This window comes from Suricata suricatta, chromosome 12, assembly GCF_006229205.1.
Source record: "Suricata suricatta isolate VVHF042 chromosome 12, meerkat_22Aug2017_6uvM2_HiC, whole genome shotgun sequence".
NCBI classification, from domain to species: Eukaryota; Metazoa; Chordata; class Mammalia; order Carnivora; family Herpestidae; genus Suricata; species Suricata suricatta.
The window spans coordinates 59,837,493-59,849,599 of NC_043711.1; the positions used below are offsets into that span (position 1 = coordinate 59,837,493).

General features: G+C 41.7%; 1 protein-coding gene across 2 annotated transcripts in view; it reads left to right on the forward strand.

Moving 5' to 3' along the window:
- Positions 1-10,619, forward strand: part of NAPB (NSF attachment protein beta) — a 37,273-nt gene extending 26,654 nt beyond the window's left edge. Inside the window, exons 7-11 of one of the 2 annotated variants that reach the window (XM_029917455.1) lie at positions 34-118; positions 5,280-5,384; positions 6,150-6,218; positions 6,591-6,641; positions 7,628-10,619. In XM_029917455.1, coding sequence (XP_029773315.1) covers positions 34-118; positions 5,280-5,384; positions 6,150-6,218; positions 6,591-6,641; positions 7,628-7,738 — 421 coding nt within the window. In that variant the 3' untranslated portion in view covers positions 7,739-10,619. The remainder of the gene's footprint in view (positions 1-33; positions 119-5,279; positions 5,385-6,149; positions 6,219-6,590; positions 6,642-7,627) is intronic. The other variant, XM_029917456.1, reaches the window with a different exon arrangement.
- The last annotated feature ends 1,488 nt before the right edge of the window (positions 10,620-12,107 follow it).

Consider the following 12,107-nt stretch of genomic DNA (forward strand, 5'->3'; position numbering starts at 1 on the left):
TGTTACTTGATCTGCTCTGGTTCTTGATTGCAGTTCAGCTAACAAGTGTCTGCTGAAAGTGGCAGCGTATGCCGCCCAGCTGGAGCAGTACCAGAAAGCCATCGAGATCTATGAGCAGGTGAGGCGGCCGCGGTCTTGCCAACTTCCAGTAGAAGTCACACTGAGTCTTTTTTTTTTTTAATTAAACTTTAAACTTTTTCAGTACTCCTTTTTATCAAGATATAATTCACATATCATATAATTCATCCTGGTAAAGAATACAAGTCAGTAGGTTTTAGTATATTCACAAAGTTGTGTAAACATCACCAGTATCTAATTCCAAAATATTTTCATCGTCCCACAAGAGACACTCCTATCTCCCCTTCTCCTGGTTTCTGAAAATCACTCTCTACTCTGTCTCAATGGATTTGTTTATTCTAGGCCTTCTAGGAAATGTGGCCTTTTGTGACCAGCTTCTTTCACTTACCATGGTTTTTTCAAGGTTCATCTTGAAACCCTGAAACACACTAAAAAAGCATAATGATACTTCATTTCTTTTCATAGCTGCATAATATTCTATGGTTAGTTTACCTGGTTATCACTTCATAGACATTTGCGTTTTTTCCACTTCACCAATTATGAATAGTTCTGCCCTGAAAACTTCATTTGCATGTTTGTGAGTCAGTCTGTTTGCTGTTCTCTTGGTTATATACCTAGGATTGGGATTGCTGGTTTATGAGGCAAGTCTGTCTTTACCTTTTTTTTGAGAGAGAGAGTGCAAGCAAGAGTGGGGCAGAGAGACAGGTTGAGACCGAATGCCAACCAGGCTCCATGCTGTCAGCACAGAGCCCGATGTGGGGCTCCATCTCACAAACCGTGAGATTGTGACCTGAGCCAAAACCGAGGCAGATGCTTACCTGACTGAGCCACCTAGGTGCCCCTGTTTTTAACTTTTTGAGGAACTGCCAAACTCCTGCACAGCAGCTGCATCATTTTACGTCCCACCAGTAATGTGCACAGGTTCCAGTTGTTCTACAGCTTTACCGATACCTTCTGTTTTCTGTTTTCATTTGTGTGTTTTTTGACAATAGCTACCCTGATGAGTGTGAAGTGACACTTTGCTGTGGTTTTGATTTCCATTACCCTGATGGTTAGTGATGTTGAGACCCCTTTCATATGCTTTTTGGCCATTTTTTAAAATGTTTGTCTGTTTGTTTTACTTATATAAATCTATTTACATTTTATCTTATTTTTTATATTTATTTATTTTTGAGAGAGAGGGAGAGTTCAAGCAGGGAAGGAACAGAGAGAGAAGGAGACAGAATCTGAAGCAAGGCTCCAGGCTCTGAGCTGTCAGCACAGAGCCTGGTGCGGGGTTCAAACCCATGAATTGTGAGTTCATGAGCTGAGCTGAAGTCAAAGTCGGAGGCTGAACCGACTGAGCCACCCAGGCGCCCCTATTTATTTATATTAAGAGAGAGACTGAGAGCATGAGTCGGGGAGGGGCAGAGAGAGACACACACAGAATCCAAAGCACACTCCAGGCCCTGAGCTATTAGCACCGAGCCCAACGCAGGGCTCGAATCCACAAACCATGAGAACACGACCTCAACCAAAGTTGGATGCTTAACCGACTGAGCCACCCAGTTGCCAATTCTGCATTTGGTAGAATTCAATGATTTCCTCTTTTTTTCTATTTTCAGTTTCATTGATTTCTAATGTTATTTCATCCTTCCACTGTCTTTAGATTTATTTCGTTCTTCCTTTTTTAGGGAGTTGAGGTGGCAGCTAGCTTGTTGATTTCCCTCTTTGTTATGTATGCATATTTAGTGCTATCAGTTCCCCTCTAAACAATGCTTTCTGTCTCATAATTCTGTTAAATTGTTTCATTTATTTCATTGTATTTATTGATTTCCATGGATTATTTAGAAATATTTTGCTAATTACCAAGTGTTCAGAGATTTTCCTGTTAATCTTTCTGTTGTTGATTTCTGGTTGGATTCCATTGTGGCTGGAGAACATACTCTGTGTGATTTCAGTTCTTATCAATTGGTTAAAGTTGTTTTGTGGCTCAGAACATGGTCTGGCTTCATTTGTTCTGTAGCTCTACTATTGCTTGGTGACATGTTTTGTAATGTTGATTAGACTTTCTTGGTTGATGACATTGTAGAGTTTTTCTGTATACTTGCTAATTCTCTTTTTCTGTCCATTGTTGAGAGTGGAGTATTATAGTCTCCAACTGTGATTATGGATTTGTCTCTCTTCTTTCATTTCTAACAGTCTTTGCTTCGCATATTTTGCAGCTCTTGTTGTCACATACATGGTTAGAATTGCCATGTTTTTTTTTTTAATGTTTTTTATTTATTTTTTGAGAGACAGAGACAGTGCGAGCAGGGGAGGGTCAGAGAGAGAGGGAAATACAGAATCTGAAGCAGACTGCAGGCTCTGAGCTAGCTGTCAGCACAGAGCCCAACTTGCGGCTCGAACCCATGAACTATGAGATCATGACCTGAGCTGAAGCTGTACGCTCAACCGACTGAGCCACCCAGGCACCCCTGCCATGTTTTTTTTGATGCATTGATACTTTTATCATTTTATAATGTCCTCCTCTGTCTCAGGTAATTTTCTTTGTTCTGAAGTCTACTTTACCTTATACAGCCTCTTGCTTACTTTTGGTTAATGTTTATATGAGATAGCTTTTCCCATCCTTTTTCTTTCCACCTGCCTATATCACTGTAACTGAGTGAGCTTCTTGTGGGCAGTATGTTGTTATGTCATGCTTTTTAATCTACTCTACTAATGTCTGTCTTTTAATTGGTGTACTTAGAGCATTCACATTTAGTGTAATTACTGATATATCAGGACTTAAGTCTGCCATTTTTTTATTGCTTTCTATTTATGCTCTGTTTTTTTTCTTTTTCCTGCCTTATAGTGGTTTGTTTGATTGTCTATAGTGTTTTCAAGCAAATGACTTTGAATAGCTTTTTTTAATGATTGCTCTAGGTATAGCATGTACAGAATTTATCACAAGCTAACAATATCATCACTTTTATTTCCAGCGAAATATAAAAACCTTCCTGTCCCTTTCTCCTCTTCAATTCAATATATAATTTTCTCGCCATACTTTGAGAACGACCTCAATGATACAATTTTTACTTAAACTGTCCAACATAATTTAGAAAACTCAAGAAGAAAAGCCCATTGTATTTACCCATATTTTCCTTACTATGTACTTTCTTTCTTTTGATATTCTAAGATTACTTCTTTCATTGTTTCGTTTACATTTAGAGAAATATCCTTTTGCCATTTTTTTTAGGTCAAGTTAACTGGTGACAAACTCTTAGTATTCCTTCATCTGGGAATGTTTTGATTTCCTCTTCATTCGTGAAGCATCTTTTCCCAGGGTATACAGCTCTGGGTTGACAGTTGTTTTCTTTAGTACCTGAAAAATGTGCCACCTATAGCCTCTCTGGCTTCTGAGGAGAAGTCTGCTGTCATTCAAGTTGTTTTTCTTCTGTAGATAAGGTACTGTTTTTTTCTGGCCACTTTTAACATTTTGTCCTTGGCTTCAGTTTTTCAGAAGTTTATGCAGCTTTGCCCGGGTATCTTTGCTTTCATCCTGTTTGAGTTTCACCAAGCATCTTGAGTCCATAGGTTTATGTTTCTTGCCACATTTAGGAGGTTTTCAGCCATTATTTCAAGAGCTTTTTCAGCCCCTCTCTCTGACATCTTCTCCCAGGACTCAGATAACTTGAGTATTAGACCTTATTTTATATTCTGATAGTCCCAGATACTCTGTTCATTTTTCAATCTGTCTGCTCTATGTTGTTGAGACTGAGTAATTTCTAATTTTCTGTTATCAGTTCACTGATTCATTCATCTTTTCCATCTATTCTGCTGTTGACCGCATCTACTTTTTATACTGGTTACTGTGTTTTTCAGTTTTGAAATTTCCACTTGTTTCTTCTTTATATCTTATGAATTTTTTTTTGTTGGAAATTTCTTTTTTGTTGATGCTTTCGCCTTTTTCTTTAGTTTTAAGCATTATTTTGTAATTACTGCTTGAAGCATTTTTATGAGGGCTCCTTTAAAATCTTTGTTGTTAATTCTAATAGTTCTGTCACCTCAAAGCTGTCATTGGTTGGTTGTTTTTCATTCAGCTTAAGATCTCCTTTTTGGGTATTATGAGTGAGTTACTGTTGACAACTGGACTGGCACCTATTTAAACCTTCCCTCTCAGCTTGTGTCCTGTGACCCTGCTCTGGATAAGGTAGGGGCCTGTCACTTCACTGCTGCCTTCTGGAGCTTGAAGCTCAGTCCCCACTGGGCCTCCATTAACGTCTGGGACCCTCACTACTGTTGTTGGGCAGCCACCATACTACATTGGGGTTGCTCGGCCAGGTGGTGGTGGAAGTCATAAGCCTCCATAGGCCTCTTCTGATACCTTATCTGCTGGGAGATGAGGGATGACCTCTCCCTCTTTCCTGCTGGGCTGCTGGGTGGAAGTGAGGCCCAGGCTCCCCAGTGGTCTCCACTGCCTCAGCAGGGGTGAAGGGTGGGCCATTACTAGCTGGTAGGGATGAAGGCTTGGTTCCCTGCTGGGCCCTGTGAAGCCACCAAGCAGGGGGCAGGGCTTTGGGGATCTCCCTGCAGTCTCAAAAGGATGGACACCCCAGCTCAGTCTGGGGTCTTTGCTGAAGTAAGTGGGGGTGGGGCCACAGTTTTCTGTGGTATTTCGAGTAGAGCAATAATTTCCAAACTTTTCTGTCTTGCTAGGCTGCCCCTTTCCTGGTCCTTCAGCTAGAGAAAGCAAACTTTTGTATATTCTCTCTCTTTCTCTTTTTTTCTTTTTTCTTTTTTGCTGCATCCAGGGTGGCATTTATGGGTTGCTAACTTTTTGTTCCAAGGATATATGAAAGAAAAAGAAAACCTAAAGAACCCTCCCCCTCCCCCCCCACGGCTGTGTTTTCCATGTGTCTTAGTGTCTCCACCTTTCAGTCACCTTGTGTTGGTTTTATCTTAAAATGACTGGGGCTTTTAGTTGCACTTAGCAATATCTATTCCATCTTCCTGGAAGTAGAAGTTTTCTGGGTCATTTTTAACAGGTTAGTACTTTATGTATTAAATATCATTTCTTATCTAGTAGAATTTCCTAGTGTGTGATACTGGGTTAAAAAGATGTATTTGTAGCTAAACCGATGTAAGAAAGATACACAAGTGTTTTCTAAAGGGCAGATGAGGATCGGTTTGCCTTCTAGGAAGGCAAACCTTTGAAATCTAAGTCTGCTCTCTGTGCCTAGGTTGGGGCAAACACTATGGATAATCCTTTGTTGAAGTACAGTGCAAAGGACTACTTCTTTAAAGCGGCCCTCTGTCACTTCATAGTAGATGAGCTGAATGCCAAGGTAAGGAGCCCTGCAGTTCGTTCTAGTTTCTGCTGCATTTGACCCATGAAAATAGGTCTCGGGCCCTCTATCATTCGTGATGTGCTTCATTCGGTGATTGTGGTTGTAACAAGACCGAGATGCCTACATTAATAATTAATAATAGTAATAATGCTGTGCTGTGCATCCTGGCTGTAATCTTGTTACAGCTGCTGAACTGGTAGCCACATTCCCTTCAGTAGTTTTACTTTAAAGATACTAGGGGGTTAAGGGGGAAAAAGTAAAAGTAGAATACCATCTTATCTTTCAAACTCCAAAATCAAGTCGGAATGGGGACTGGAAAGAAAGGAGGCAGAGATCTGGGCATCCTTGCTGTGTCCTGTCTGGAAGTGGGAGGGCGGAAGTGAAGCCACTGAAGGGAAGGTGTCCTTCCCTCCAGCCTCCAGCCGAGGTCTGACTGGGATTTATTTGGAATCTGGACAGTGTAGTGGGTGGAAATGGACACCTGGTCTGTGTGTTTTTAAGAATTAAATTTGGTCCACATTGTCATCTCTACAGCAACCTAATTCAGAAAAAATAGTTTAGAAATGTATTCGTGACTGAAGTTGCGAATTCATATTGAATAGGTTTCCTGTGCTAATTTTGACCTTGAGTCTAACAGCATACTTGTTATACACTTAAGTACGCTGCAGGTAGATCTTGCTGAAGGACTAGAATGTTCAAATAGGAAGTGCTTTATTTCCTGATTCAGCAAGTTGGACATTAACGAGAGGTTTTCTCTTTTAGCTTGCTCTTGAGAAGTATGAGGAAATGTTTCCAGCATTTACTGATTCGAGAGAATGTAAGTTATTGAAAGTAAGTAACATCACAACTTCGAAGAAAAACAGCCTTTGCTGTCTGGTGGGATTGGATCTGAAGTGAAGTTCTAATTCTATGAGGAGCACTGGCCTTCTCCTGCTTTTGTAGAGTGGGTCTCAAATGCCGCAGCGTCAAGGCCAGAAGCATTGTGTTCTAACCCAGGCAGCTCGGAAACGTTAGCACAAAAACTGGGTCCCTGCCTTGGGGTAGTTCTTGGTTTATATTTGAGTATTTCCTCAATTCTGTAAGGTGTTTGGCAACATCAATTAATGTGATACTAAGGTGATACTATTTCTGTATTTGAAGTATCTATTCATGGGTAGGACTGTTTAGCCTATCAAACTAATCTTTCCATACTTATGCTACCAGAAACTTCTAGAAGCTCATGAGGAACAGAACAGTGAAGCTTACACTGAAGCTGTAAGTTATCCGTTCGGGATGCAGTACATTCTTTGAAGTTTAAATTACAGAAACTTCTTTTTTTTTTCATTATATAAATGCTGAACATTTGTTTGAACATTTATCCAGTATACCCAAGTTGTATTTTCCAAAGGCCATGTTTTATATATCCCATAAACCTTTACAATTAGACAGTTCCATTAGCCATGCTGAATTTAGCTGGGAGGCAAATTTAAGAGAGAATATCACATACTGTTATACTTTTCTATTTTAATGTTTTCTTTTGAAAGTATCTAATGCATGAATAACTATAAAGTAAAATCAGTTAAATATAGCTTAAAATATAAAAACAAAGCAGTGAGAGTTTGCTATATTCTTGGCATAAAAAAATGGAAGACTTTTTTTTGTGCTCATTAGTTTTCTATTTTCCCATCCTTTGCTGTCTTGTGTTTAGAATCAAGCAGATTTCTCAGTATCCTCCATTAATTTATTCATCATGGCTTTGAAGTGATAGTGGAAGGGAATGTTTTCCCATTTAACTTTTGTTACCAAACCATTCACATCCTGTTGAGATACCTTCTTTGGTGATGCACTGAAATGAGTTAAAGGGATTCTGCTTTCACATGTCCTATGTCTGCAAGCACATTCATTCATGCAACACCAGTACTTTTCCACATTCCCTTCTTATACACAGTCTCATTTCCTTTGTCACATGAAGTATGATCTTCCAAGTATAAAGGTGGTTAGGAGTTTAGCATGTTAGCATACAGAGCAGTATAAAAAGCATAGGAACTTGTCATTAGCTCCATCAAAATAGTCCCAGGATATTGAAAAAACAGACTACTTTTAAAGAAGAAAGTTATAAACTGGAATGAAAGGTTTAAGTGAAAAAAAAGTTAGAGGATTATCACTAGAAATATTTAAACAGCCTGGGGCATTGTTTTTTTTGTGTGTGTGTCTGGTTGTATTTCCATGGAATAATTCCTGTTCCTCTTTCTTTAAACTAGGTGAAGGAATTTGACTCAATATCTCGCTTGGATCAGTGGCTTACGACCATGTTGCTTCGTATCAAAAAGTCCATCCAAGGAGATGGAGAAGGAGACGGGGACCTAAAGTGAACATTTATGTCTTTGTGGCATGCAGCTGACTCCTCTTTAGTTTAATGTTAGGGCCACATGATCTTTATGGGATGCCCATTTAATGGCTTAATCTGTTCCACATGAGCCAAACCATGTGCGTGTAAGCTCCCTGTGTTTGTGTCTTTGTGAAGCAGACAGCTGGGAAGGTCCTGTGCATAGGTGTGATAGGCTATTCCATGCTCATAGGTGTGATAGGCTATTCCATGCTCACTGGAGCCCCCACAGGTTTTTGAGACCCACTTCACAATCTTATTCCCGTCATTTTGATATTTGCAGAGCCCATGTTTAACTTTGCCATGTATTTTTATGTCTTTTTCTTCGACTGGAGTACCCAACCTAATTATAATAGATGCTTTGCCTATTTTCTATAAATTCACAGCTGTACATATTCTCTAAGTGTACATGTTTAGTTCAGGATGGCTGTTAGGAATGAGTTTTATGACTTCACTCATTAGAAATTGTTTATTTGTTGTTGTGATTCTTTTGATGGTGCTAGTGACCAGTGTGTTTGCTTTTTTATCGTTGTGTTTGCTGATGTGCATGGGGAAATTCAGAACAGCCAGGGTCTGCCAACAGTGCTGACTTACGTTGTGAGAAAAGGGAGCTTCCTCGGAGGGCTTATGTGTATGGGCGGATGTCAGGGTGAGTTTGACAGATTTGTACTTGCACACGTAAGACCTATAAGAAACAGTTTTTCCTTTTCCTGGAAATTGTTTCTACTTTTCGTTGTGGTAGAATCCTTTCTTTATAAAGGTGATTTAATTGTCATGTCCCTTTTGTTTATTTTCATATTCAGACACTTGCCCACATTGAGAAGGTGGCTGCTGGCCCCTGCCATGTGAATCTCATCAGAGTCGAGGGTTATCTAGTCAGAGCTTGAGAGCAGTCATTATTTTACCCATTTATTAAATGTGGGGGTAGGTAGGGTAAGTACAGGTGCGGAGGCTTACTGTGGGTCCGGTTGGGGAAGAAGGCCAACCACTTCCAAGGAGGCTTGATTTTCCTCTTGGCTAATGGAATTGTTTGAGCTTGTATGTTTGAATTTAGTTGTGTCATTTTGGTTTACATAATATGTGCTCTGTTGACTTATGAGCTCTCATGCTATGGCTTTAGATATGGTCTTATTTCTTGAATCTTCTCTGTGCATATTCTTATGCTTAAGTGACTTAAGTTTGACATGCATTTGTTCTCAGAGCTAGCTTTGGGGTCTTCCTAATTTATTTATCATTAAAGACATAATGAAATCACCCTTGTTAGATCAGATAGTAACTAGAATTTGAAGGGTGTTTCATTTTTAGATATCCCTCAGTTGGGATTGGTAAGCTTTTGCTGGGCAGAAGTAGAGGGTATGGCCAGGCCAAGGGCTGAGTGAGGAGGTGGTGTGTGAGGGATGGTGAGCATGGGGTGAGCATGGGGATGGTGAGCAGGTCAGGCTGGGATGAAGGAGAACATAGCAAGAAAGGAAGTTGGAAAGCACCAGCTGAGGCCTGGTGGTGGAGGCTGTCCTTCAGGTGGCTGAGCATTTCCTGGGTGCAGTTGTGGGTTCACCTGTGCAGGGTAGCCAGGTGGAGAGGAAGGTCGGTGATGGCTGGACAGACCAGAGGCCATGGACACTCTTGCCTTCAGCCCTGGAATATGATGAATATTCCTTCCTTCCTCCAAAGGTCTGGGATCCTTAGAAGAAAGTGGGCCATCACTTACGGTACATTTGGGAACATGGCCCATTTGCTACTTTCTTCACTTCCTGTTGGAATCTCTTATGAGGAAATGATTTGCACAGAGCAGGTTCCTTTGCCCAGTCTGTTCCACAACCAGCCAAATGTGCTTGTGTGCAAGCGAGGCGGGGTAAGTGTTCTCATGCTGTGAGTCTGTCCCACCTGGAGAGCATTTAAATCCTACATTGTTTCATCTCTAGTGTGGAAGGTTTGTTTCACTTGTTAAAAGGGCCTTCTGGCCTGACCACTTAAAGTAAGAACCAGATGATTTCTCTTAAGGCGATTCCTTTCCCTGTGCTTGTGGCCCCCTGACAAGCCCCGTCTGAGGAAGCTGTGGTTTGTAAAAACAGTTGGAGAGTTGCTTATTTGTGTTGAAGTAAACATGGGTATCAGTGGCTGAGTTAAGAATTTGTTTTTAAAATTTACATGAAAAGAGTAAAAATAATTGTAATGGCAAGACCAGAATTGCCAGAAGATAAAAGGAAAACAAGAACAGTTCTGTTAACATTATCTGAACTTCCTTCTTTTGAAATGTCCCGTCCACGTCAGGTGGTACCATGACTGAGAGGCCTGGGTTAGGTTTTCAGGGGTTACAGAATATTCTTTATGAACAAAATATAATGACTATTTAGGTTCTGGCTCTTGTATTTTAGCAAATTGGTGGTTAGTTCATAGTCCAAGTCAGTCAGAATTTCTTACAGGAAAGCTTTGCTTTTTGTGGCAGCATTTTTATATAGCTTATGTGAGTTCCTCCTTTTTTATTTAATGATTTGAAAACAGTATTTTTGCACAGTTGTGACCGTGCGTGATGACATCCTTGTAACCAAAGTGTGTGCATTTATTGTCTCCTCTGATATTGTGCACTGAAAATGTCCAAATGCAAATCCTTGTGGCTTCCATCGGAGGACCCGGCAGCACGGCATGCTGCCCGCGACCCGCCTGCCCGCAGTGTGAGCTGTGGTCCGGAGCAGGCTCCCGGCCGCCACGTGCTGAGCCGGCCACCGCGGGGACTCCTCCCTCGAGCTCTCGGGTGGAGGATTATATTATGAAAACTAGCCATGTGACCATCACTCTACCTTAGCAGAAAGAGTGTGTATGTTTTACGTCACCCTGTACAGAAAATAAAGTGGAAATTATGAATAATACTTTGACGGGTCTGTTCTAGATAAATTTACACAAATCCTTTCCTTGAAGTTGTCCCCATTAGGGTTAAGACAATGGGCATTAATATCCTTGAGCTCTTTGAATATCCATAAACATGAGTTGGGCTCTGCCAAACCTCCCTCACTTGGTGGAGGTCCACGGCCCTGGGGCAGCTCTGCCAGCAGAGGCTTTGGCTTTTGGCCCTGGTTCTGGTCCCTGCGTTTGCATGGTGCCATCCCTCTGGCCACCTGGGAAGGACTCCTGCCAGCATCCCTTAGGCCACAGCCACTTGCCAAGTGCAGGGAGGGCAGGTTCCTAGAAGACTGCTGTGGGGGGAGGGGAGGAATCCTGAAGCCCCTCAACTCTGTTTAGTGAGTGTTCATGTCACTCTGCGGATGTCTGTACAGGGACGACATGTGCCCTTGGGGAGGGGTGAGCCCATGGGCCACTCAGGCCTCAAGTTCTGGGGGGAAGAGGATGCCCTTGGGGGTGAGGCCTCGTGTAGACTGGCTCCTCCCCTCCAAGAAGAGTGGTCAGGTTCGTAAGTATATTCACAACAATTTAAAGAGAATTCAAAGCAAAGTTTTAAAAATGAATGGTGGAACAGGCTGTCTGGTCTGGGCATTCTGAGTTGATCATTCTAGTTTAGTTCTCATTCAGGTGTCTCTCCTCAACCCTTTCTTAACGAGAGCCATCATGGTAAGGGTCCCTGTATAGACTGACAGAGGTTCATGGGTGGTTTCTGGGGCTCTGCTAGGATGATCTGCCAGATGGCCCTTGGAACCGTGTTTGTAGCCTGCCCAGTTCTGTGGGCCCGCCTAGGTACAGGTGAGCAAATGGCCCTTTGCAGGAATGCCCAGACCCTGTACTCCCCCACTAAAATAATACTGTTAACTTCCAAGTAACATCAAGTTCAGGGAACAAGCACTCATTTGGTCTCCAAAAATGTCCGTGGTGGGGCAAGGTTTAAGATTTTAATGGGTTAGAACTAAATTATAACTTATACTCAAATCTATTTGACTTATCACCTACAGCAAAACATGTTTCTCTTAGCGTCACCTTTAGTGTAAATGTCTTCCCCACCACCACCTGGCCTTCTTTTTCAAATTCTGTACAGCATATTTTGGTAAAAGCAAAAGGGGCAGAATGCTTCGGAGTTTGCACTGAGAGCATTTCCCACAAATGTTTGGAAGGTGATAAATATCCCCTTGGTCACCTTTCATGATGCTCTGGGACAAGCAGTGCCAGCACCAGGGCACTTTCGTAACCACACATTTGGCACGGACTTACTCAGAGGGTAACTTTGCTTTTTCCCAGCAAGGCTGTATTTGGGTTAAGAGAAATCCTAATACCCCACGAATCCCGCTGTGCTGGATTTTCTACAAGGTTTTTGCACTTCTCTGCTCTCCAGAACAGCCTTAGTCCTGGGAAGGCAGAAACTGGTCTAGTTGGAGATGCATCTGTGACGGGGACTGTACCATCACACTGAA